The sequence below is a fragment of the Acanthopagrus latus genome, chromosome 14, assembly GCF_904848185.1.
Source record: "Acanthopagrus latus isolate v.2019 chromosome 14, fAcaLat1.1, whole genome shotgun sequence".
Lineage (NCBI taxonomy): Eukaryota > Metazoa > Chordata > Actinopteri > Spariformes > Sparidae > Acanthopagrus > Acanthopagrus latus.
This window is the reverse complement of record NC_051052.1, coordinates 6,371,351-6,398,226: the sequence shown is the minus strand read 5'-3', so window position 1 is coordinate 6,398,226 and position 26,876 is coordinate 6,371,351. Positions and strand designations below refer to the sequence as shown.

General features: G+C 42.4%; 3 protein-coding genes across 8 annotated transcripts; 1 reads left to right on the top strand and 2 right to left on the bottom strand.

Annotated features, from left to right (window-relative positions):
• The first annotated feature begins 352 nt into the window (after positions 1-352).
• Positions 353-8,510, top strand: ucmaa (upper zone of growth plate and cartilage matrix associated a). 3 transcript variants are annotated; one of them, XM_037122059.1, is made up of 7 exons: positions 353-465; positions 784-1,002; positions 2,023-2,155; positions 3,641-3,700; positions 3,787-3,882; positions 6,223-6,321; positions 8,058-8,510. In XM_037122059.1, the coding sequence occupies exons 3-7, from the start codon at positions 2,098-2,100 to the stop codon at positions 8,144-8,146; spliced, it is 402 nt and encodes a 133-aa protein (XP_036977954.1). In that variant the 5' UTR covers positions 353-465; positions 784-1,002; positions 2,023-2,097; the 3' UTR covers positions 8,147-8,510. The 3 variants fall into 3 exon arrangements, with proteins under 3 accessions (XP_036977954.1, XP_036977955.1, XP_036977953.1); XM_037122060.1 differs by lacking the exons at positions 353-465; positions 784-1,002 and adding an exon at positions 1,438-1,648 and having other exon boundaries at positions 1,919-2,155; XM_037122058.1 differs by lacking the exons at positions 353-465; positions 784-1,002 and adding an exon at positions 1,438-1,648 and having other exon boundaries at positions 1,916-2,155.
• A 1,011-nt stretch (positions 8,511-9,521) lies between these two features.
• mcm10 (minichromosome maintenance 10 replication initiation factor) lies at positions 9,522-18,021 on the bottom strand. Of its 3 annotated transcripts, none has more exons than XM_037122474.1 (18): positions 17,767-18,021; positions 17,269-17,313; positions 16,895-17,188; positions 16,583-16,798; positions 16,291-16,431; positions 15,991-16,201; positions 15,700-15,865; positions 14,719-14,886; positions 12,893-13,009; positions 12,595-12,791; positions 12,293-12,387; positions 11,957-12,070; positions 10,917-11,408; positions 10,528-10,658; positions 10,295-10,408; positions 10,034-10,179; positions 9,896-9,938; positions 9,522-9,774 (listed from the first exon to the last, which is right to left on the bottom strand). In XM_037122474.1, the coding sequence occupies exons 2-18, from the start codon at positions 17,273-17,275 to the stop codon at positions 9,694-9,696; spliced, it is 2,733 nt and encodes a 910-aa protein (XP_036978369.1). In that variant the 5' UTR covers positions 17,276-17,313; positions 17,767-18,021; the 3' UTR covers positions 9,522-9,693. The 3 variants fall into 3 exon arrangements, with proteins under 3 accessions (XP_036978369.1, XP_036978372.1, XP_036978370.1); XM_037122477.1 differs by having other exon boundaries at positions 16,291-16,428; XM_037122475.1 differs by having other exon boundaries at positions 15,991-16,198; positions 17,767-18,020.
• Positions 18,022-18,854: 833 nt separating this feature from the next.
• Positions 18,855-26,688, bottom strand: optn (optineurin). 2 transcript variants are annotated; one of them, XM_037122076.1, is made up of 13 exons: positions 26,495-26,688; positions 24,704-24,828; positions 24,189-24,397; positions 23,643-23,804; positions 23,278-23,462; positions 22,855-22,957; positions 22,194-22,309; positions 21,848-21,997; positions 21,557-21,641; positions 21,276-21,443; positions 21,026-21,168; positions 20,461-20,543; positions 18,855-19,793 (listed from the first exon to the last, which is right to left on the bottom strand). In XM_037122076.1, exons 1-13 carry the CDS (start codon positions 26,641-26,643, stop codon positions 19,684-19,686), a joined length of 1,788 nt encoding a protein of 595 aa, XP_036977971.1. In that variant the 5' UTR covers positions 26,644-26,688; the 3' UTR covers positions 18,855-19,683. The 2 variants fall into 2 exon arrangements, with proteins under 2 accessions (XP_036977971.1, XP_036977972.1); XM_037122077.1 differs by lacking the exon at positions 26,495-26,688 and adding an exon at positions 25,597-25,747.
• Positions 26,689-26,876: the final 188 nt, after the last annotated feature.

The window sequence follows — 26,876 nt, the reverse complement described above, 5'->3', positions numbered from 1 at the left end:
AGCGCCTTTGTCCAAGTACCAAAGGGAAGCTCTCAGTTCTGTGTTTTATTCAGAAATGCAGGAAGTTCCTTCAGACACAGGAGAGGTGTAATCTGGGGGCTTTGTCGCAGTGGGCATTAGAGAAGGAGGTAGACAACCATATGAACTCTGCAGTCTGATATGAACAAACTTTTCAGAAGGACAATCACATATACACACCGATAAATACACATGTATAAAAATCTGCACATGCAAATACAGAGAAATGCGCACGCAGCAAATAGTTCCTCACACACACAGGTCTAACTGCAGGCTCGTGCTCCGCTAAATGTTCCCCAGATCTGTTGTCACATTTCTGGGCAAAGTGGCCCGTCGTCTCTGCCCAGTTTCCCTTGGAGGAAAACTGACCCACATTTCAGATTTCAACACGCAGTCGGAGGAAAAATCCACGGCGATGTATGAATTCTGCGCCAGCATTAACCACAGGTTAGTACAATCAGGTATGCTCAACCATGAGATCATTCATACCTGGAAGGATAATGAAAGGGTCCACTACAGCACTGAGATGTTACCACTTGCACTCACTCTGCCTGAGTGCAACAAATGCACAATAGATAGATAATAATCTGTGAGCACAGTAGGTCTGTTAATTTCCATGTTACAAAGTGTAATTATTTTGCAATAGCTACACATTATCTATAGCTATAACATCATGCCAAAACAATTTTATCTTCTTTTGGGGCTGATTTAAGTTTTAAACTGTGTCAAGCTGACCCATTTACCTATTTATCTATTTATTCACAGCTCCAGCTGAGTGGACTTTGGTTGGCAAACTCAAGTTTAACCCACGATTCAAAGAAAATACACAAAACACAGATCACATGGAAGTCTGCGTGAACGTCATCCACGCACAGGCACAAAGGGGCCCTTGAACTGCCGGATGAGTCTCTGATTAGCTGACAGGTCGGTGGTGAGGGAGGCGTCCCCATTCGTGTCAGCTCACCCAGCCGCACAAGAAAGCACGTGAGGCAGGAAATAAACGTACCTGGCAAAATAAATCAATGTCAGGGGTAACGCACTAATGATATTTTTACGTTAGTACGTCCAGTTTGTGTCTCTGTCTTTCACTTCTTGCAGGAGTCGCCAAAGCAGCAGACCTGCCTGTGTTTGCAGAGCCACTGTTCTTTGTCACAATTCAAAACAGGCAGAAAGTCTCACAGCTGACAGTACTTTCAACACTTGTAATAATTGTATTTTCCCATTTCCTCGCCAGTAACTCAGAAAAAAAAAAATGTGAAAAGAATCATACTAAGACAGAGAACAATATGTGGATATATTTCATGCCACTTTCCAGGTGCTAAAAGCTGCATATTCAATGGCCCACGTCATTGTAAATATAGAAGTTTGGATTAAAGGGACTATTCAGGAGTTGGTGGAGACCAAAACAGAGCTAAAATGGGAGCAGATCTTAGATAAATGTCTATCAGGTTAATGTTATATTTGTGTACATTAGCTTTCATTCCAACCCAATGCTAATGTTGCTCCATGTCTGCTGGATGTGTAAAGGCAAGTGTTAGCTAACCAACTTTATAAAGGTGACAAAAGGTCATTGTTGTGTTTACAGCTTGTTGTGCTGCCCCCAAGTGGCCAAAAAGCATTTGAAGCAAATGTAAGTAGTTTTTGTATTTTTCAACCTCTCTCTATTTGAAACAATGACACACAATAACAATGCTGCATATTCAGATACCACAAGCAAGTACATCTACCCAAGTACTCCACTACACCTCATACTCCTCAACACATTGTACTTCTTACCTATATATAAACACACATATACAATTTTCTTTCTTTAATTCATCTCGCTAATTCATATCACTCATCCTTTCCCTCTGTGTTCTTCTTCTCCTTCTTCTCCCTTGGGCAACCAAAATTCCAGCAGCTTTCCTCCCCTCCCTGAGCCTTTCTCTCCCTCTTTCTCCTCCCACTCTCCCTGCCTCTCCCACCTTCCTCCCATTCCTCCTTCATCTTCCTCTCCTCTCTCAGTTCAGATCGGTTTAGGTGTGCCGTGAGGTCCAGTAGGGTTCTGGCGTCTCTCTCTCTCTCTCTCTCTCTGTCAAGATGTCCTGGACTCGAGTTGTCGTGCTCTCTTTGCTCACCACCCTCCTCTTCCTCACCTGTGAGTACCTTGTGTGGGCGGGCGGGGGAGACGGTGTTTTTGATTATACATCTTCAGAGGAGATGAGAAAGAAGGGTTTTTAGGGTGTAATGCACTTAGATGTGCCTGAGTTCATGTGGAAATTCCATATTTATTCCAAAATGTATGCTTGGTGGTAATTTTGTATATTTTGTATAATTGTATCCTCTGTGTGATTAAATAGAATTATACTTGCATTCAATTAGTTTTGAGTTATGTTTTCAGTAATAAGTAAAAACCGAGTAAAGGTATAAATATCTTATCAAAATATTACTTTAGTAAAAGTATACTGACATTAAATGTACTTTAAGGTAATTTATACATATATTTAGATGTACTGTATGTATTTACTCTATTCTAAGGGAAGCAATGTAATGTAACTGAGTACATTTACTATAGTTAAGGACTGTACTCTACTACAGCAGTACCAGAGTAGTGCATTGTTAAATTGATTTTCTTTCTTGGCAAGGGAATACAAAAAATAACTCTGGCCAAGCTGATAATAGGTTGGCCCACAGAATAAAGCATAGACGTACATGTCAATACTGTATGTTTATAGTAGATCAAAACATCAATATTCCAGTGCACACCAGGATACGACTGACACTTTTTATTGTCAATTTCATCGACAACAAGTAGGAGCGAACTACTCGATTTTGCATGCAGCTCTGTCAGATTCACTCTGTGCTTAACAGCCAACAGATGTTTACTTAAATAATCAGGCGCTGATCCGACTGCATGTTTATAATATACCTTTACGCTTACTTTACTTTTGATACCGTTCAAGAACTTTCATTTTAATTCATAGCAAAGTTTTGACACAATATCAATAATCAAACTGTGTGGCTTTTGGGTACTTTTCACAACGCTGAATAGGGGTAAACTGATTACTGGCCCGGCCAATCATCCAATATTCTGACCATTATTTATCTATTCATTCTGGTCATCAAAATCAGCATTTTGAAAAAAGTAATAATCTGATTACTGATAAAATAAATAAATAAATAAAAAATGCATATATATTAAAGTGATGCAGCATGCAATCTGCAAGGTACCCAGTAACTGAAGTTATTACATAATTGTGACAGAGAAAAAGCACAATATTATACAGTATACAGTAGAAGGACACAGAAATACTCAAGTACAAGCCTGTCATAAATATAGTTAGGTACAAACAGTACTTGAGTAGATGTACTTAGTTATCTACAGAAGATTGATGTGACACAGACCAGTCATTGAACTAACAGGCGCGGTATAGTTTCAGATTCTTATGCACACACAAAAATCCTATACACATTTAAAGATCAGTGTCCACATTTACAAATCTTAGCACACATGTAGAGACTGAAACACAGTTTTAACACTCTCAATATTCATTTGTAATAATATTATTACAATACTGACACAATTCACATGTTTTATAATAAAGACGGCAAATCATAATTTCTCTTTTCCCTCAAACTGTAGTTTCCAGTGTGGTGGATAGTGCAGCAGTCCGGGACGATGCCAAAGCAGGCCATTCTAAAGGTCATAACCCCTTTTTTCTGATTCAAAAAACTGTACTCCACACGTTCTCCTTATGTCACCTTCACCCTCTGACCTCTGACCTTTAGGGCCAGCGCGGCAGGTGTTCGTGCCCGAGACGGAAGCGTCCAACTTCTTCAAACGCCGCAGTCGCCGCTCGCCTCAATCCTATGCTGAGCTCCAAGGTAACTGCTTCAGTATCTGTTTCTCTTCTCAATCTCTAGGTAACAGTAGTTGGGCTGTTGCTATCTGCCAAGAAGGAAATAGTTTGGAGTTGATTACTTAAGGTTCTGTCATCTCACTGGCGGCAAACCAGCAGGTTTTGTGAGTAAAGTGTTTGGTCTGCGGTGAGTGTTATATTTATTTGGATTTAGTGTTGTGTGTGGTTGACTTGTCACAACATCGCCTGAGCGAGTCACGTCTGAAATATGGCCTCCCACAGAGAAATGTGTGAGAGCGTCGGTTTGTCGGTTTGTAGCCGGACTCTAAAGAGGTTTTGAGGTTTTGACTGCAAGCTCAAGAGAGAGGTAGAGAGAGAGAGAGCAATGGAAACTCAAGCAGGTGTTTTGTTCTATACAGTAGCAGCTCTTAAATCCAACACACACACACACACACACACACACACAGCTTTTTCTCTCTCTCTCTCACACACACACAGAAGCTGGAGGCTGCAGAGGGAGTCACAGGGTAGCATGGAGCAGACTCCTACTACAGTTTATCGGTACAATAAGCTCATTCTTGCACTGCCAGCATCTTGTGCGATGCACAACACCGACACACCTCAAACCAAGTGAGCGAAAGCGCAAATGAAAAGGTGCTTCGGGACATTCAGGCAATCACACTGGAACTTTCGTCACACTCAAATCACCAAAACAACTTCTTTCGAAAACCAGAAACAGGGTTCCTTCATTCCTTGAACTGGGATAAATGGCCAGACTCACCAGCAGTGATTTTCCTCCTTTCACTGAAATGTATTCTTGTCAATTCATCTCTTTTACTGGTGAAAACCCCGTCAGAGAAGTGTTCCCCCCAAGGTGCAGGCCTCCAGAGACGGGTCATTTCACCTTGCCCGCCCATCAGAGCACCAACCGGAGGCCTCATCCGCTGGACAAACATTCTTGGAGAAAAATAAAACACTTAGCGCAAGAAAAAGGTTGACTATGTTCGTGCCAGGTGGGTTCATGAGGGGGCAGTTGTGTGACTGTTTGTAAGGAGTTTTATTTTTTTTTGCCAGGCCTTAGGCATCTCTGCGCTGGCATGCCAACAAATGATCCTACCATGGCTGAATTTGAGTTGTTTTTTAAGGTTCTGCTTCATTAACTTGTTGTGGTTCGTCAGCGAATTTCAGTTAACTATACAATCAAACAAATACCAAAATGTACCAACAGAAATAGTTATTCAAAACACAACGCACAAATCTGTATTACCCAATATTTCCAGCAGATGTTTGATGATTTAAAAACCAACTGTGACTTCAGTGCATCCCCGTATGGTTTTGTTTCCGAATGTCCCATGATTTTCCCCTTTACCTTATGATCTGTTATTCTGAGGTCAAGGACAGTCATTTTCCACCAAATGAGCTCTGTTTTTTGATTGGTTCCATTCAGGGTTCTTGGAACCTCGGCACTATCCAGCAAACCAGCCCAGTTCCACCAGTTTGGAGGAGAATCACTGTAATCAAGGATGCTTGAGCAACAGATAGTGTTTTAATCCAAAAACAAGCATTGAACCAATTATTGAAGACGAGGAGTGTGACATTTCATCATAGATTGCACTTCAGATCTAGGAAAACTTCCTATTCTTCGGCTCCTACTGAGATCCAAATTTTCAGACTCGGAACCAGTTTAGTTTTCAATTTCACACTAATCTGTATGATAGTTCCTGCTATTACTCTCAAAACCAAAAATATCAACCTCATGGGGGCCATGGGGGAGAGAGGGAATGATCAAGGTCAGCAGGGCAGGTAAGGGATCACCAAAGTCATTAGGATTCATCTTCTAGGACCTGTGGATGGTACTTGATGTAAAACGAAGAGATCAACAAAGTTTTACAATTCATCATGAGGGGACCACAAATTTGCATACTAAATTTCACTTCAATCTGTCCTGTAGTTGCTGAAGTACGTAACTCAGAACCAAAAATGTCAACCTCATGGTGGCACAAGAGGAATTGGGGGATGATTGTAGTCAGTAGATTTCGTCCTCTGGGGACCAGGAATGTCTTTACAAGAATTGGTGCTAATAGATGTTGAAATACAGGACAGGTAAAAAATTTTAAAAGCTGCTGAGGCTAAAGGGCAAGGCAGAGAGCCATTAATTATTAAGATGTATCCTCTGGGACCATGAATGTTTACAAAATGTAACTTCAAACGCCATACCACTCACATAGCCAAAAGTCAAAACACATCAGGTTGTCTAGGGAGGGAACAGTCTGCACCTGCTTCATCTAGCAGTATCATGCCAGTAGGTTGTCGATCAAATGTTTGGATGACTTCTCAACTTTCCTCTCCCTTCTCCTCTCCCCAGCTGAGCAGCGGGTGAGGATTGCCGCGAACGAGCGGTGGAGGGAATACAATGAGGAGCAGAGGAATGAGCGCGAGAACTACGCCGAGGAAGCACGCGATGGTAAGACCTGCATGTAACTGCTTTCAGTGCTATCTATTTTAATGCTCTTGGGCTCATCTTCCCCCAAACTGAAGGTACAGGCAGCAGCAAAATACTTGACCCCATAGACTGAAAATATTTAATATTAAAGCCTGTTTCTCAAGATGACCTTGCCTCGAAACACGGAATAAAACAGAAAAATTAAGAATATACAGGGACTTTGTATAAGTAAAATCCAGCTAATTGAAGTTTGTGTCATGTTGTGAGGGCTAACCGTAATTGATCCTTGAGGAAAAACCTGACGTTTACTTGGAGCTGGAGTTCCAGTTTGGGTCTCGAATGTCACCCACGAGCCTCTGGACCGCGGCAGAGTGCCTGGGGACTCCATACCAAGTCAAAGTATCCATTTGAGGTCGACCCCAAGCTGACAATCATCCCTGCGGTTGTCCGTCCAGCGCGATAAGCTGTCGTGACAGTTTTCTAAACTAAGAACTGCTAACCATAAAAATGTGACTTGGTTTTATGATTAAGATAAACAGTCTTTTGGATGGTTTGGGTCAACAAGGTGGTAAAAACATCTCCACCATCAAGATCTCAGAGCACACCAAGGTTTTGTAGAAAGTGTCGTACATGTCATAACTCTTATTTTTCACGAGTCTCAAGATTGTTGGCTCTTCATCCCGCATATACCCAATGTCATTACAAGTGGAAGAACAAAAACACCCCCTCTTACTCTGTCGTAAAAGTGTGTGCAACATTCTGGCGATGGTTACCTCCATCACCAGATTTAGCCACACCATCTGAATGGAAATGTGAATTAGCTATTTTTAATCATGTTACGTGTTCGTAGCAGGTTATTAACAAGTCAAATCTGACACAAACAAAGTGTATTTGGCTGAAACAATTGAATTTGTGTTCATTTTGTATTTAATGTAAGTGTTCTGACGGCAATATAGGCCTTGCTGCCATTTTGTGGTTGGTTCACTTGCAATTGCTTTGACCAAATGTGAGAAGCTAATCCCCTGAAATCTCTGATAATCATAATTACAATTAACATTAAAGCTGTTTGCAGTGTATTCCAATACAGTCTTAATGTAGACATAGAGAGGAGGGAGGGGATAGTTAACAGCAAATTTGGCTGGGAGTTAGCTTAAACGACACAATGCTTACAGCACCTTTATTTTGCTTTTTCCTCCTAGACTGCTTGTTGTTACAATGATATATGGCTTTACCACACATCATAGCATACCCCAAGCTAAATGCTAATAAAGTGGACCACAAGCATTAGCCAATTAAAGACATGGATATCTTATCAATAATTGTTCTTGGTTAGCAAACAGTTGACTATTTATACATCTAGCAGACACCGCATCATTTTAGAGTTGTGTTCGAGGGGGGTTGGCAGAATAAAGTACGACATACACCCTGACTTGGTCTCCACTAACTGGAAGGAAATTACTGGTTCTTTGGTTGCTAAATGTTAGGTTAAGCTAGTGGCTAATCACGTCTGTCTGGCGTTTTTCTGCTGCAGAGTTAGCATGTGAGTTTATCTGTGGTTTTGCTGTAAATGGCTGCCTGCTGTGGCTAAAAAGGCAAAAGAGAGTGAATCAAAGAAACGCATTTTTAGGCTGGATAACCAAAACAATTAGCCAAAAGACGCTAAAGCACTGCAAAGGCGAGAGAAACTGGGATAAGGTGACAATTCTGACCTTGATTACACCTTATGCATTACTTTTTTTGACTTTCTTTATCCACAGAGACAGAAGAGAGATCAAGGGAGACGCACGAGCAGATACGGGAGTATCACTATGATGGCCTCTATCCTCGCTACCACTGGTTCCACTGATCGTACTGTATCGCGTGGAGGGCCGGGCTACAGCACCTCTCATCGGAGCATCACCTATACCCTAGTTATCTCCTTGTTTTACAGTACTTTAATCTACAAGAGACAGGTTATCTCTTTCCTTTGTTTATTAAAACCTTAATGGTGCCTCCATTTCAAACTGTAAAATGTATTAAAAGTGCAGTTTTTGTATTGTGAGCCAACTTTATCATATAAAATGGAGGCATACATTTTACATGGTTGGTCTAAACCGCCTTTTCTGCATGTACATACACGCTATACGATGTCAGCCTGAGGCTTTTTCTCAACAGTCTGAAACGTATTTTATGTCCGAGGTTGAAATAAAGAGGCGTCTGACTTCACCAGACCATTGATGTGTTTTTTTACTCCGGCTTGCTCTGTCTGGTATTCAGAGTATTTAAAGGAAGGGAGGCGGTGTGGAATAAAAGAGAAGATGAGGTGAGCTGCAGAAGTCATCAGCCGGTGATGGATTCCACATTCCAGAGTGGAAATATTAGAACCGAACTGGGCAGCGGAGAGACAGACGAGGCGCAGAGAGGGAAAAAAACACTAAAGGACGGCATAACGAAACCAAAGTGAAACCCTCAGAATGATGTGGCATGGCAACGTCATACCGGGTAATCACACAGCTGCACATCCAAAAAAAACACTTATTTTATCTCTGCGCTGCGATTCCACCTCAGACCTTTCACGTTCACAGCCAAGTGGATTGGCTCGCTGACTGAAGTGTGTGTGTTCACCACCTGGCCTCTTTCATCACGCCAACACATTGAGTGTGTTAGAGGATGGTTGTGTCCTGACACAGGAGACTGTTCAATCCTTTACTAAGCAAATAACCTACTGTTCCAGAAAAATGAAACAATAAGAGGGTTTCTTAAAAGCAGTAATGTGATAACTCCCTAATTGCATAATGAAGAAGTGTTGTTAAATATTTTATATTTATAAGCAACTTAGAAAAAACTTGAACAGAAAAAGATGAAGTTGGATTTAATCTGACAGGACTGGACTTTTTCACAGCAGACACGTTGGCTTGTCCTGGCAGGAAAAGCATGTGTCCCTAACAACATTAATGTGGCTCTGTTCTGCTCAAGGGTCTCAGTCAGCCGTGACAGGGAAACAGTGAGCCAGCAGGCACAGTATTAAAAATTCACGATCCTAATTCGAAGCAGCTAAATTGAATTCAGCCATCGCTAAATAAAGGTCTTTGGTGAAAAAAACAGTCGGGAAAATATTTCCCATCATGCTGTTAAACTTGTTTTATATGATTACATTCTTTCCAGATCTGCACCAGAATCAGTGTGCTCATCTTTCATCACTACACTGTTCTGTCAACTGAGTGAAAAACAAGGGTCTGACATGAAATGTTGCAAAATATTACTTTAATCAGCACATCCAGTTATCATCACAGACATCAGAAAATATCCATAATCAACAAAACGAACACTTTAAAAACATAATTCATACACAATTAAAACAATTCTAAATACACAGTACTTCCAGCACTTCCCTCGACACCCAGCTTGGTGCCGTCACTTGCTGTTGAGGAACTTGCCGTGCTCCTCTCCTCGAGGCAGGAGGAGCTCTCCGCCGATCTTTGGTCCGGCTTTCTCCTGAAGGGAAAAAAAAAAAAACATCAAGAGCAACATCAGGTCTGTTTCTTTCACAGCAATGAATGATTCTGTTTTTTTTTTGTTTTTTTTCTTTAAATGATCTGAATAAAAGGGATTTTACCTTCAGCATCCCGTCACGCTCCCATTTAAACAGCCCACAGTTACTGGAACGACAAAACAGCACTCATTTAACACGCATGTTATTTTGCATGAGCGCAGTGAACCCTGAAAGCGATGACAGGAGCACAAAGGGTCTCACCTGCAGTGTTTGTTGGGCAGCCTGTCCAGAGCGATGGCTCTCTGTCCGCAGGGGCATTTGAAGAAGCGCTTCACAGCGTCGTGCCAGCGCAGGTCATGATTCTCCTCCACGCAACGATCTGCCGGCTTGAAGTAGGTGTAGCCGCACTGGAGGCAAGGGATTGTGGGAAATAACAACTTAGTTCAACTGAGAGGGGGCTAATAATCACCTCCACGATACTCACATTAATGATTATAAATACCACATTACCACTCATAGTACCTTTTTACAGGAAACGGCACGACACTTCATCTCTCTGATGCCCTTCATCTTCTCCTCCATCTGCTCCTTCTGCACCAGGACATTGAAGTAGCGCTCCTGCAGCTGGTACTCAGCCTGCGAGAGATAGAAACCTCTTTAATTTAAAACACATCTTACAGTGTTTCATGTGTAGTAAGTGCAGCTGGATTTGCAAGAGGAGAGCTGCAAAAGCCGAAAGCGTGACTTTGTCATACCGCCTGCAGCGCAGCGCCGTGTCGGGATTTGGCGTTTAGGATCTTTTGAAACTCCTCCGACTGGACGTAGAGGAGCTGATCCCGCTTCTTCTTCTGGGCCGGTTCCTCTTCCTCATTACTGGATGTTTCACCTGCACGGTAGGTTAACAGGACAGGTCAGAACAGGCAACCAAAAGTTGTTTCATAGACAAATCTAGCGCTCGACTTCCTACGCTTTCAGCAAAACTGCATTTTCTTTTAGTGAATGATTTTCTTATATAAACTGTTACCAAGTAAAATCAAATATATGTATGTTATTCTGCTTCATAAATGGAGGTATATGGTGGACTGAGGAGCCACATGCAAACAGACAAAACATGCATTTGGTAAACACAGGTATGACTGCGTACCCTTGGGTGAGGTGAGATTCTTCTCCACCCTGCTGTTGATCTCACTGCTGTTGCTCCTCTTCCTCTTCACAGCGTTGGGGTCTTCCTTTTGAAGCCCCTTCCCTTTGGCTCTCAGCTTCTTCAGAGCCAACAGCTTGGTGGCTGATAGGCTGAGAGCGCTGGGGGCGGGTGCAGGCGGAGGACTGTTTTCGAAGAAGAGGATGTCGTCCCCTTCGGAGAAACCTCGGCCCAGGGTGGGGGCGTGTGGGGCCGCAGGGCTCTGGGTGTTCTTTGGGACCTCGGACGCTGCTTTGGGGGACGTCAGACCGACCCGGCCCAGTGAGGATGATGACGCAGGTCTGGGCCCTGCTGAGCTCTGCAGCACCCTCTTCTGGGTGTCGCCTGCCCTCTGCAGACGGTTCTGCAGAAGTTCTCGCTGCCTCTGTTTCTGTTGCTTCAGCAGGTCTGAGGCTGAGATGGACTGAAGGGGAGCTCCAGCTGCATCTTTAGAAACTGGAGGATGATGAACAACAACATAAGCACCAAGCTACTGTTCCAAGCTGGGATCAAGAGCTAGAGACATTTCTTTATCTGTAGGTTTTCATTATGTTTTTTTCTCACACTGATCTTCTGCCTCTTCATACTGAAAAGAGTGTGTCATCTGGGAGAAACAGAAAGGGATCATTTTTTTGTTTTGGCTCTGGTTCTGATTGTATTGATGCTAACACAACACGCGATGTGGTGAACACAAACTTCGCCACCTGTCTATGGCGACTTTTCAGTCTGTCTTTGTTAACAGCGCTCCTCGCAAAGAAGCACGAGAAAGAAACAATACAAGTTTAAAGTCTTCTGGGTGAGAAAGGAGTCAATCGCCTATTTATTAGCGGGTTGACTCACATTTTAAAAAAATGCTAATTTGAGTGTAAGAGTGGTATTACTTGGAGTAAACCTTGTATCAGAGATGGCCCTGTTGTTACTATCGTTGGTGCTTTTTCACCTTGACTGTTAATATTGATGTGTTAAAATAGTCAAAGGCACAGGGATATTTCCAGGCTGTTTACCTGTTTTGCTGCCCTGTATCAGGTGCTTCTTCAGCTGCAGAGCTCCAGGTGTTGGCATCGACAGCAGGCTCTTAAATTCATTTGAACAACCTGAAACTTCCCCAGACTGCACAGCTAAAAAAAAAAAACACAAAAAAAAACAAAACACACAAACAAGAGACAATTTCAAAAATGACTTTCTCTTTTTACTTTTACAGCCAGTCATTCAGTGTCACGTCCCAGTCACTGTTTTAAAAAAGACAACTGGGAAGAATTCAGTCACTGGAAGGAGGGTAGAGGGGTGTGTGTGTGTGTGTGTGTGTGTCTATGAGAGTGCGTAAGACAACTGCTCCTCACCCAGCCTCTTGGCCTGATCGATGAGCTGGGACGAGCCCTTCACAAACAGCTTGTCCAGAGTCTTCTGGGCGGGTTTGTTCGGTTTGGACGCCGTTCTGCAACACACAGACATGTTACTGGAGAAGTCAGGCAGCTCGCTTCCTCACCAGGTCCCACACGCTGCTCCTGGCTTTGCAAGCTGCACAAATTGACTTCAGCAAACACTGTAAAAGTGCGAGGACGATTTCAGCCAGAATCCAAATCGGATAGGGCCGCGACCTCGGCATGCGCTACAATGAAGTGGCTCCATCGATTAGACTCACAGTGAGGCAGCGCAGGCGGCTGAGGACACGCCGCCGTAGTGGAAGCTGTCCTGACACAGGCGCTCTTTCAGGCTGCCGCCCTTCCCCTTCACCTTGTTGGGAGCTTTCCCAGAATACGACGACTGCAGCTCGGCCCTCTTCGAGCTCATCTTCTTATACTGGGCCTTGACGTGATACTGGCAGAACTGGCAGTCATACTGTGAGCAAACAGCCACAAAGAGACAAGCCGGAAGATGAAGTGGAATTTGTTAACTTCCATGAATTCAGGGAAAGGAGCGCCGGGAGAAGCTGGACCCACCATGTTAACGATCTGAGAGCAGGGGTCTCCGTTCTTCTTCATGGCCTTGCAATTGCTGTAGTCCTGAGCTTCACCCATCAGCAGCACCTTCTGTGGGTGATCCACCGTCAGGCTCACCTGCGAATGTTCAACACAGTGCTCATAAGTGCTGAAGGATAGGTCATACTTCCTCATTGTCTCACTGTGATCATGTAAGTTAAACACATCGCAAAAGGCCGCCTGAAACATAACGAATGAGAAAAATCATTATGTTTATACGTGTCATGCATTTACACTCAGCATGCTAACATTTGGCCAGTCAGAAAGGGGCCCCAGCTAGCCGTCAGCTACCCTCAGATTAATTGGTCTCAATATGGTGGCGACTGTGAGATTGACTAATAAGAGCAGTTCAGTATTTGTTTATTTATCAGAAGTCTTTTCACTGTCGCAATATTGAATTGTACATCCCAGATTTTCGTCATAATGTGCAGGCCGAGCTGTCACTGTTATTTTCCTCAGTTACAATTACTCAATCACTGAATCCAGTGATCTAACCCTAACCCTGTTGAAAATGAATGTATTGAATAAGTCAGTTTTCAAGCAAAAAAAAAAAAAAAAAAACAAGAAAAAGAAAAAAGAGAATCAATGGTTACAGCTTCTGCAGTTTTGCTTTTATATGTTGTTTTATATCATTGTCAGTGGAATATCTTTGGGTTGCAGACTGCTGACATTTTCCCAAAAAAAGATTTAGTCAAAGAATAGAGAAAACAATCAGCAGATTTCATTCATATAATGAAAATTTACTGCTGTCTAAACTGAAACTTAAACATTTAAATATTTTAGTCTTCTGAGAGAGAGCCGCTGCTTATAAGTCTTTAATAATGCTCTCTGAAAAAGCAGAAGAAAGACAAAAGGAAGAGCACAGTCATCTAGGAAAGAGTACATAACTGATTCAGCATAGTACTTCTATTACACAGGATGAGAGATCATCTTTTGGGCAGTTGAAATAAAAAATGTTTTGATACAAAAGCTGTAATTCTATTCCAGTGACAGCTCTTTATCCACAAACATCACCTGGTCTGACCACAGCTTATGAAACAGTTCCTAGTGAGATTTTAAAAGCTGTATCCGAAATGTGAACGGGGTGGAAGTGACACCTCGTTTCTCCTGGTCTGAATTCAAACTGCCCTCTGTGGGTGGTAAGGGTGTGTGTGTGTGTGTGTGTGTGGTGCATTTGGAAAGCTTCGGCCTCCCTCGCCACATTCCCCTCTTAACATCTCAGTGTGTCGTGCCATGCTGACACCGACCGGCTATTTTCATTTCACCAACACCTCTACACTGCGTTCTGCTGTAATTGGCTTTCATTGCCAAACCAGTCAAAGCCAAAAAAAAAAAAATTCTCAAAAAAACAGTTCAGTAAAAGATAAATTAAACAACGTTATCACTTCACCACGGGCAGGACAACAGCTCATTTTCGACTGTAATAAGCGTGAGAGTGAGAGGTGCTGTGTTTCTGACCCAGTTTTCTGTCACACGGTTCAGATAAATATCGTCTACACAAAATCAGATGCTGCATGCAGGAAAAGAACGAACATTTTCAGCTATGTGGGTAAGCTATATAAAAAACTCAAACTCTCCCCAATATCTCGTATATGATTCCTCCCTCACTTCCAGTATTTCAAAACTAAAGGAAAAAGGGGAAACCTACAGAGGAAGATTCTGACAAATTGGGCTTAGCTTAATGTCACTGAAACCGAATTCCCACATTCTGTTGCAAATCGAATTCAAGCATTTTTAATGACAATTATGGCAGACGGTATTATACTAAGTCCAGACTGTCCACTCACCCCGTCATATCCGTCTTTCTGCTTCATAGGGTTGGGGTTGAGGAGGCCGATGACCATGCCCGTCTCCGTCTTCCAGTGCTCTTTGTGGACTTCCCCGAACAGCAGCAGAGACACAAACACTTCCAGGTTATGGAGGTCGTTCAGTTTCCAGATGCTGAAGGTTTTGCCCTGCAGAGAAGAAGCGCTCGGTCAAAAACTGAACAGTGCACGATGTCTCCAATACACTCTGTTAAATTGAACGCGACTTTGGTTGAATTTCAGTGCTGTGACAAAAACCTTCAGCACTTCCATCTTCCCGACAATCAAGATTTGACGCTGCTAGATTAGGAAAGCATCTGTAACTCAGCTGCATTGGCTATAACTCATTCCACCCATTATACTGCCGCTGTTCTTTCAGACACATGTCTCTAGGAAATGGAGTGTGCAGTAATATCAGTGCTAAACAGGCTTAAGAACAATGGAAAAGTCTCAGATAAACAGCATTTAAGGATAAAAAACATGACAATATAGGCTATGGAAAGAGAAACTTTAGATAGATAAAATGTGTCTGATTCAGTTCGTAACTTAATGATGTAAAAATGGTGACATTAGAAGCTCCCTCAAATCTAACCAAACGTTTTGACCAGAAAATGCGGTGAACAAACATGGTGGTGATGTTGCAATACACCTGCTTCACAAAGTCACAAAAATACAAGCAAAAAAGCAGAACAGGAAAAATGATTCAGTATCACTGGTATGTATGATATGTCAGTTTCCTGAAATTCATATATATATATATATATATATATATATATATATTTATATTTATATTTATATTTATATTTATATATATATATATATATATATATATATATATTTATATTTATATTTATATTTATATTTATATATTTGATATGTAAACGTTTACACATTGATTTATTCAAAAAAAAATAAAAAATGGAGGGTTATAACCAGGGATGAGAGGTGTAAGCATGAACCTACACTTGCGTTGCTCTGTGGCGTGGCCTTGCTGACCAGCACCGCAAAGGTCACCCAGTCGCTGTCCTCCAGCTTCTCCCGAGTCAAACGCTCAGGCACCTGCGACAAGCGGATCAGACGGCGGTCGGCCATCTTGCGATCCATCTCGCTGGAGGAAACCAGTGGTTTTCTGAAACAGAAGGACCAAGATCCAAAACTGAAACAATGGACGAGAAATTCTGTTTTTGTTTATATGTATATGCGACTGAAAATTCAAGCTGTAAGCTGCAAATTGTTTCACTTCAGTGTCCTCACCTGAGCCGCAGTCCTGAGTATCTCTCAACAGCCACATCTTTAGGAAGAGGAGGAAGAGAGGAAGGTTTGGGCTGTCCTGCTGATGCAGCTGGTGCAGGTCTGCTCTGGGAGGATGGAGGTGATTTCAGAGAGTTGGTGACCTTGCTGGTGCTCTCTACTGGCTGGAAAGAGCTGCCAAGCTTTATCTCCACCAGGGGCCCTCTGTCTTCTGCTGAGAACACAGTGAAGAAAATGAACTCAAAACTTGACTTCCACTAACAAACTTCTTTCAGTTATTCTGGTTTGTGTGAATGTTTGTACCGGATGTGCTGGGTTTGGCATGGTGAGCTACCCTGGGTTTGCGCTTGAAGGAGTCAGCATTGTTGAGCTGATCAAAAAAGTCAGAGGACTCCTGGAGCTTCACACCTCCTTCTCTGACTGGAGTGGATGAAGATGTTGCTGCTGTCAGACAAAAAAACAAAACATAAGCAAAATCAGCTTTTGTTGCAGGAACTGTATGTGCAGTATTTATCCATTTATTATGTGTTTATTTTGTGAAATAAAATATAAAAAGTGGCCAAGCACTGCGGCTTGCGGACAACAAAAAGTTCACCTGCTTGTGTCTTGGTCCTCTGAATGGCAGCGTCTGGTTTTGCCGGGGTCTGTTTGGAGGGCTGTCGTGGAGGTGTTGGTTTGGGGGTCAATGTTTTGGGAGCAGCCGATCTCCCTGCAGCTGTAACTGGAGCGGAACATGAGGCAGAAGCCTTCTGGCTTGCATTCAGCTGCTGTTGCAACCGCCGCATCTGCTCCTGCATCCGTCTGAGTTCGTCTGAGGAAGGAAGACACAAAGCCCCACAGGTGAACCCAACAAGCAACACCTAATGAACTTATTACACTGCAGAGGAGAGACTGCAGCAGCACAAACCTTGTAAATCCTCCCTGGACCTGTCCAGGCTCTCACACACTTCTCCTGCAGATTCTTTCTCTTTAGTGTCTGTCTCTTCATGTTCAATGTCATCCACATCTCCAAAGAGTTCCGACATCGAGTCGTCTTTCTCTGCGTCCTCCTCGATGCCATCTTTATACTCCTCCCCTTCGTCATTGTCGTCATCAAACAGGCCCTCCAAGTCGTCTGCCTGCTCCTCCTGACCGCCCTGTTGTTCTCCGATGCCCTCGTTCTCCGCCAGCAGCGCCGTCAAAATGTCCAGATCATCCTCACCTGGGAAGAAAGGGAGAATATGTGTGCCGACTTACGTCTTGACAGATTCTTCAATATGTCTAAAATCACGTGATACTTACTGTCCATTTTGGAGAGGCTGATGACTTTGAATTTGATCTGATTACCTAAAAGAAGGCAAACACTTACATTATTGCATGAAATGAACAACATATTAATTTGGGAACTCTTCTCATATGGTAAACCTATGAAAATAATAATAACAATATTAGCGTTTTATGACGTTTCTCTGTGTAACTCTTAACGCTACTGATAAAAACAAATATGTTTGTTAACACAGGCTATCTATGCTATCAACTTAAAAGTTCAGTTTATGTGAAAGAAATGAGTAAACTACAGAAATTCAGTTTCAGCCTGACACAACGTCTTGTTTCACCGAACCCATTTGAATAGACATATAGTTCAACATTGTCAGATATACAGTGATTCAATCTGTGAATGTCAACAATTTGACAATATGAATACTGTTTGCCATTTCTGTGAATGTCAAAATGAAACGTTAGCTAGCTACTTATTACATTTCAGTTTCTTTTTACTTAAAAATGAGACTGCCAACTTACCTCGTCTCCTACTGATACCGCTTTGTGTCCTTTGTTAGCTCTAATGTAACTTTGGCGGCATCCACAACCACGTCAAACCTCTCAAATGTATTGCTTATTTTCCAGTTATTAGCTTGGCATGTAGTTATTTAAAAGTCATAAGATATATCTGATTAAAGATGCCACATAAGGCCTGTGCTGCAAGCTTTACAACCTGCTTTCAGAACTCTGGGCGAGGGAGAAAATCTAATCTGGCGCTAAACGGAGGACCCGGCTGTGTTGTCAAAGTTGTGGCAGTTGCCCAACGATCTGCCTGACTGAAAAAAAACAAAAAAAACAAACAAAAAAAACACGCTCGTCCAGCACTAAACGGCTTTTCGACCTAACTTTGAGGATTACAGTATTCAAAAAGAAAACATTAATGCAGGATAAAATGACATGTTTCGACAACATGAAGTTCTGTTGCTATTAATTTTGATGCAGTATTTGTCGACGGGGAACTCAGTAGACCAAAATTGCTTTTTGTTTACAAGACTGAGGCCCGGAGTATTGTGTCGAATTTCCCCTGAATTTTAGCTCGCAGGTGCATTGTTCTTGTTGTTTTTAGGGGCAAATGTAGCCTTCCTCCCTTACGCCTATAAATCCTACTGTCAACCCTGTTTCAACCTCAACCATGGCCTTTTATGCCGACTTCGATTTGATTGCTTCGTCCGTAGCTAAGGAAGAAGTTTGCCTTGGAGGACGAATCCAGGGTTTATTAAATCATTTTCACAATACGACCCTAAAGACATGCATAAGACATGATTGATGGGTGACTCCGCAAATATGGAATGCAGTTTGTCAAAAAATAATGATGATAATAATATGAATAATAACAACAATAATACATCTGTATTTTCAACGAAAGAAAATAGTACTTAAACATGAATACAGTATACTGTCTGTTCTATTCAGTACAGAAAAGAAAAAAAAGTGAAATGGTGTATTTATAGGATAGAAAAAGATAAAAGACCAAGTTCATACACTTGTCAATTGGGAAGATTTTCCAAAAGACTAGCAAGGATAGAGATGTGTGACAAACAAGCATCCAATATGACTAAAAGCAGACACAAATTTAGAATTCTTTTTATTTTCATTCACAGAATTACCACATGGAATCAGATGGTATTTGTAATCTACAGACTACAGACTCAGCAGGTTGTTGGATCCTCCTGCACATACACTTACAAAGGCTGTGACTTACAGTGATAGGTTGATCAACAAGATAAATATAACAAGTTTTAATTACTAGGTATCATCTGCAGTCTAAATAAAATATATATCCTTGTATTAAAGTGCCTACATGGTGCATGCTCATTTTTCCACCAACACCAATAAAGTAATCATGAGTAAAAATATCCTTTCCGAGCAAAAAATATAGAAATTTCATTTGACGAGCAAACATTTTAAAAGTAATAAAAAGCCTTCAGCAACCAATTGCTTGCTGAAAAAAATGAAACTTGTAATGACTGAACTCACTTAATGCGTGCATACAGATGGACAGCAACAAATGTCTTATGAAAGTGTTCATACACTTTCGGTTTTGGTATTCAAGACGTGTTTTACGCTGAAGAAATTAATGTTCAGCCTCGTCATTACAGCAACAAAACAGTCTATGTGCCAGATGACATGGGGTCAAAAAAATGAAAGATGTGTCCTGCAATGTTTTTCCTGTTCTATTCTAACTCTTTAAAAGACTACTCAAATTTAAAACACTCGACAGGACCGATCATTTTCAGATTTGTGGAAAGTGTTCCCATCCTAGAATGAAGTTTAGTGAGTGGAACTGTGGACTGTGGACTGAACGTCTGAGAAGAGGTACAGGTAAAAGCAGAGGAAGACTCAGATTAAGGTGCTACAGGAGCCACTTTTTTGGTGGATGCTAGTAATGATGGAGGTCTAGTTGATGCAGTCCATGATGTGGATCTGCAGGGAGTCCAGGTCTGGCAGGATCTCATTGCACTTGGGACAGGCGTGTTCAGGAATATTCCCCTGCTGCCAGTCAGTACCTGAGAGTCAGAGATAATGATCACAACCTAAACATGCTGGACAGATGTTCCTGTTACACTGCACTTTGCCATTAAAAGAGCACTTCCTCTTACTATTTTGTTATGTTGCAACATGTTCCGACAATCATACAATTTAGGTTTTACTGCAAAGATGGTGAAAGGTTCAATAAGGGAGTAGTTCAACATTTGGGAAATTGGGTTATTCACTTCTTGTTGGAAATGACATAAGAACATTGACGGAACTCTGTCTGTGCACTAAAAATGACACTAGAACCAGCAGTTGGTTATCTTAGCTTGGCATAAGATAGGGGATTGCATAATGATAATTTGAGATTTTACACAGATTCTTTTGTATGTAGACCAGTGACTTCCTTGAGCCATGGAAACAGGAAGTCCCCAGGAAGTTCCAGGTCGGTGTTTTCCCCTGCTTCCACTATTAACCATTTAACTGTGTCCTGGCCCTGGCTTCATATTTAACACAGATGCACAAAAATATTATCCATCTTCTCATCTCACTTGGAATGAAAACACATTTCTGGAAAGGACAAGTGATTCTTTCAAGGCTCTTAAAAATTCTGCTACAATACATGGCATTTGTGCACAGCATGATAGAAGTATACGTAGAAGACTACACTCAAGACAAAATAAAAGGAGAAAAGAGATATACCTCTTCCAACCAAAGAAGCACCGGCTCCGTGTGGACTTCCTCCCAGTGACACATGTCTCCTCTGCATTTCGCCCAGTGATCGCCTGTGGAGAAACAAGAAATATTATTGGTGAAAACCCTGCATGGTAACACGTATGTGCGTCAACATGAGAGCAGGGATTTTCCTTGTTGTATCAGAATGTAAAAAGGAGTTGTGTGGCGAGCATGCAGTAACAGTCCCATCATGTAAGTACAGTACAATACAACTCTTTGTCTCTGTTTGTCACTGTTAAAATTTATGATACACAAAGTCTTAACAATCAAAGTAATATATTTGTGACCACATGGACAACATAACGAAAAAAGGTGTGCATTCTCTTAGAATCTGACATCCCCACATGGGTCTGTAATGCAGGATAACATCACCAAAACTGTACTAGATAGGCCATGAAACTTAATGTTTATAGCTCCTTAATCAGACCAGAACTCAAAGGGAACAATATACTCTATTTTTTTCTCGGGTCCAGACAAACTGAGCTGAACCACATGACTAGAACCAGACTTGGTCTTCTGATTAATTCCGTACCGGCCCAGTGAGTCCATCTCCTCCTGCAGATGGATGTTCTGCTTCTTCACATACTCCAGCTGAGCAGCCAGACGCTCCCTCTCCTCATGGAGCTTCTCCCTCGCTGCTCGCTCTGCGTAGAAGTCCGAGGAGTAGACCTCTGCCTGCACAGAAAGTACAACAAAAAGCGTGATGGGTACCCATGCTGTCGTGTCGACTTATGACACCAAGATCTCAACACAGATGTGAAAGCATTTATACGCCCGCTGACCTGAGCCTGGAAGACAGATATTTGTTCCAGCTCCTTCTCCTTCTGGAAGATCTCCTGCTTCATGAGATCGATCTTGTCCTGTTTAGCGACAAGCGCCTGTTCAGCAGCAGTCAGGCGCTGCTGCAGCTCGTCCAGCAGCTCCTTCTGCACCATCTGGGCCTGCAGGACCTGAGGGCGATGGTCAAATACACCTGGCTCTCATTTCACAGAATTTATACACTTATAGCTGCATCATCTCTGGGTGTATCAGCAGAATTTGATATTGTGCAACATTAATAGACCTCTTTCTTCTTCTTGTCCTCTTTGAGTTCATTGTAGTCTTCAAACAGTTTGGTGTAGGCATCCTTCAGCTGGGCCAGGTTGTTCCTGTGAGAGAGAAAGGAAGGGTGTTACCGGTGACCATATATAAGCTAATCACTACTGGGATAAAAACAAAAAGGGATTTCAAATGCAATGTCTGCACATTTAAATTGCTATCAAAAACCTCGGCCTCAAAAGGGTTCATATTTCACAAATTTCAATACCTCTATATATGTGCTAATGTGTGTGTGTGTGTGTGTGCAGCCTCTGACCTGTCCTCCCCAGCCTTCCTCTGTTCCATCTGGTTGTGGGCCAGCGCGCTCTCCAGCTGCAGCTTCAGCCGTTCATTCTCCGTCTGAACAGCCTGTTTCTCCACCAGCTGGGCCTTCAGAGTGGCCACATCTTGTTCCACCTCCCGACATCTAGACGCAAAAGGAAATACATTAATACGTGCGGATCAAGATGAAGCAGAGGAACCACTGATGTACACAGTATTCAGAAAATGTTTTCATACATTTTCCCTGTAATTTGATAATAGAAAAAGCAAACATTTAACAGTATTATTCTAGTCTCCTCCTTTATTTAAAACTTAAGTGGGTATGTGTGTGTTGTCCTAACCTGTCCTGCAGGTTCTTCTTCATGCCTTCTGCTTCATCAAGCTTGCTCTGAGCCTGCTGCAGCTCTTTGAACAGTGTCATCATTTGAGACTTCAGATTCTCCACCTCAGAGGCCGCCTGAAATATTTGCATGACGCACAAACATTATGAAAAGGAAACAAAACATGACAAACAGAGGCGGACCTCTGCCAGTTACGGTAATGATAACATCTTAGATAAAGTCAGTGGAGACAGATGCAACTTCAAACTGAGTACAATCTGTAAGAATTGGCCAACTGTCGGAATTATACTTCATACAAATGGAGGGCAGCATAAACGCAGAGTAACTGCTAACTGTAATTGTAATTGCGACAGATTGTTTGATGACGAGGAATAAAGTACTGAGGACATTTTCAGACTGAGCTATATTATTATATTAGCTGTATATCTCAAAATACACGGACGTCAAAACTGATATTTCTTTGCACTACGTTGATTACTGTAGTACATTTCTGAACATTTAAACTACAATTCTTACATATGCCTCTTTAAATACAATGTGAGAGATTACTTTCACATCAGCCTCTCATCATAATGGACAGATCACAATCATCTTTCACACTGAGTCTGCAGTGTGTTTAGACTTTGTTACTCCAAACATGGTTTCAGCACTGTGTAAATACCTTCTCCTCTTTCTCAGAATCCTCCTTTGCCTCTGCAGTCTCTGGCTGGGTGGTCTGTGTTGATTCGTCTTCCTTGCTCCTCCTCTCCTCCAGCTCTCTAATTCTGTTGGAGAATTTGTTTCATAAACAGTTTCAGAAAAAAAACACATTCCAAAAGGATAAAATAAAAACCAAAGTGCTTTAAGAAGAAAACACAAAAACATAACCAAACATTAATAAAAAGCAAAGATAGCCATGGGAATACTGCAATAAAAGTAATGGCATGTTTCATCTTTAAACAACTAATTTGGAAAAAAACAATAACGATAGAAGGAAATAGTCTGATTTATTGTGTTTCCTGATGCTATAAACATTTCTTTCATCTGCTGTGACTTCAGCAAATGATTAAGTGGTGAGCTGTTTCTCTCAGTGGCTGCTCTCTACCTGTGAGCAGAGGTCTGCAGCTCGGCCTGCAGCCGCTCGGCCCGCTGCGTCTCGTTCCTCAGTGACTGGAGGAGCTGGCTGACGGTCACCTCCTCGCTGTCGACCCGAGATGCCGTCATGCTCAGGTCAAGGCGTTTGCTGCGCTCCGAACCACACACATCGCTAATGCCGTCGACACCTCCGTCCTGGGAGGAATAGTATCAGTTAGATCCCAAACTGGAATCAACATCTCACAGTGAAACTAGCTTTTTACTGTGGGTTTAAATGTAGACTTTAAGTGTTAGATGCAGCCCTTTCATGGTGAATAGAAGAAGATTCTGAATGTACAATTAATTAATTGAGTGTGTGTGTGTTCTGCTATTCACCGAGACCCTGATGACCTCAATGAAGGAGTCGCTGTTTGAGTCCTGATCCGCCTTCAGCTGCAGCTCGGAGTTCATCGCCACCAGGTCATGCTTCTCTGCCTGCAGGCGAGCGACCTGGGAACGCAGGGCCTCCAGCTCTGCGCACTGATTGGATGACACCGCCTGGGAATGACATCACACATTGCCAATGCAGAATATATGGTTGTTAACGGTTCCGTATTAGGATAATTTTCAGTGTTCATACTTAAATGTTTAGAAGTCTTAATGTTCAAAAAAACACATGATTCGTTTTAGAGTCCGTCTCTTTAATGCCTCCCTTCCCAAAAAGCCAATTTTGGGGGATGGGATGTCATTATGATACAGTATTTATATCACCTAATCCTTCTTTATAATCAAGAAGGGATTAAAAATACTGTTTAGTTCCAGATTGACAGAAGCTTAAATCCTTAAAACAGTTATGAACATGGGAACACAACACTGGCTCTCAGCTGTTTTCATCAAGAATAAACCAACTACACACACACACAAAAAAAGGCACAACCTCACCATCAAGCCCCCAAGAGCTCCCCCTGTCCTCCCCTCTCCGCCGAGTCTCCTGCTCAGCTCCTGGTTTTGAAGGGTCAGCCCCTCCATGCGGCTCCGGGCCTCTGCCAGCCTGCTCTCCAGGAAATCCCGCTCCTCCCGCTGCTTCTCCCGCCACGCAGTCAGACCCTCGAAGCGCTCCTTCATCGTCAGGTTGGTCTGACGCAGGGCCTCTGAGGATTTGAACATGTGATGATTGTATACCAGCCAAGTCATTTGAATCATGAGCCTTTCCCTCGCCACTTTGGTTCCCCACACGCTGCTCCGGCTGGTCTGCCACAATACAACTCTGAATCTCCACCCTGACATGAGCCTCCAGGAGCACAATGACCATTGACCCGAGCTGATAAGAGCATTAAGGAGGACTGGAAAACAGACTTCTTTGTTTGTCGTTTCACAGTGCAGCACCAACAAATAAGAAGCTCAAATAAAAATCATTTGCCTCAGCTCTGATCCCCACCACCACTAGTTGGTCTTACCCTTCAGGTCTCGGTTCTCCTGGATGAGGATGTTCATCTGCTGCAGGGTTTCCTCCAGCGTGCCCGACTGACCGGGAGAGCGAGAGATGTCGCCGTTCATCATGGGGCCTCCAGACGCCATGACGCTGCGAGGAAGGCAAGGAAAGTTAGTGATCTCTTTGCCCTGGATCCTCTGTTGTAAGATTTGTAATTGCCTCTGAGAAGGGGTACATTACTTAACCTCACATCACCCACACAAATGGACACATGGACATCTCAGCTCGTGGGAAATTCTAACATCACCACACAACATGGATATTGACTATAAAGACCTGGGTCTGCTGTCAGTAAATGGTGCAGAAATTTAAAAAACACAAACTGCTCCACGCTGACATCAGCCATGACTCAGTGGTTCAGCATGCAGCAGCAGAGTAGCAGCACACAGTCAATGAAACTGAATTATCTCATCAGCAGGTCACATGATGACTGGATTCTGACAATAACAGAGGGCAGTACCTATGTATCAGGCTGGACACTGTGGCCTGCTTCTGCCCTCACTCAAACACTTACTCAGCAGCTGTTACTAAAAAGCAACTAGCTTAAAACACTATTTCATCAGCTGAAACAACACGCTGAAACTGTAGCTAACTTGGCAGCAGTACAGTCAAGAAGTGGGATGAATGCTAACCCCCGAATAGACACACCGTCTGCCTGTTAAAATGTTAAAAAGATAACCTTTTTAAGTATGTCGTTATATAATTTTACTTTCGCTTTCCTCAGGTGGGCCCATCCCATGGAGGACTCTTGGTAAACACAGAAAAGTTAGCAGTTAAGTCACACGACACGGCCGCGGCTCAACCCGAGCCAAACTGCGTCACAACAGACTTTAACCAAGTCAAGATGTCTTAACTCACCTGCTGTCAACTCCTGGGCCAAGCGCAGTCAGGAAAGTCAGTCCCGAAACACACGGAGGTACTCGGAGGGACGAGAAATGTGTCGGACAACCTTGCAGTGCTGCTTCTGGTTTGTGGCAACGTCAAGTTATGTAAGGGAACAGCGCGCTTCCGGTGAGTGTTTTCAAAATAAAACAATCACTTAAGTCACAAACTACTAAAAATGTAATTTCAGTCTAAAAAGGGTCAAGAATCGAGCATAAATGTTGCCAAATATCTCTACTTTGTTTTAGTAGGGACTTTTCCAACAAAAAATCTTTTTACGATACAATTTTTAATGGGTATTAATGTAACTTATCTGTATAAACAACAGTCTCAAAATTTGAAAACGTCTTGTGCAAAAACAGCAACAAAAGCATGGAAAAGAGATGTACAAGTTAACAGCACGGGTCTAATACAATCAATCCGATTATATGAAACAATACAGTGTGCTCAATTTGAATTCAGTATGAACTTTTTCCGTAATAACTTCATTCTGCTGCATGTTATGTGGTAATTTCATTACGTGAAGCTTTTATTTGTTGACATTAAAAGTTTAAAAATTAGCCAAACCAAAAATGTAGAAACACCCTGTACATCTAGTCACAGGTTCCATATCAGCCATGAGAAATAAACCATATGAATGTTGAGGTTGCTATAATTTTTGGCGACTTTGACCTGGACATTATTTTTCCGAGTAAAAAACATAAAACGCCAACAACCAAGTTAAGAAATAAATATTCAAAATGATCAAATCAAATCTGAACTAATCTAAACTGCAGTACATCAAGGTGGATTGTCGCTAATCCATGTTTGAAATTTTCTGTCAATTCATTTGGGATTCTTCTAGTTTTAGCTTTTATTTTGAAGGATAATTTACCGTCCTTCCCGTCCCCACATGCCTAACTTTCGCTCTGTGTCGCGAGGCTGTCGTTTCCTTGAAGTGACGTCACGGAGCAGGTAGCAGATGTGAGTATAAAGTGCAGCAGGTTCCGCGCGGAGCCGCTGCTCAGACGGCTCCATCCGCATCTCCTACACGTCACGCAGCGGCTGACAGCGGTGGGCGGGGCCTGTCGTCAGCTGACAGGGGGAATTCCCTTCAGGAGTCACCTTGCACTGTGGGCAAAGAGTGGAGATTCCCTAACCTGCTCAGTCATAGTTTAAAAAAAAAAAAGTAAAAATATAAAACATCAGTATTTTAATTATGATTAATTATGATGTAGTACCTGGGAATATTGTTTTATGAAATCACAACAAGGTCA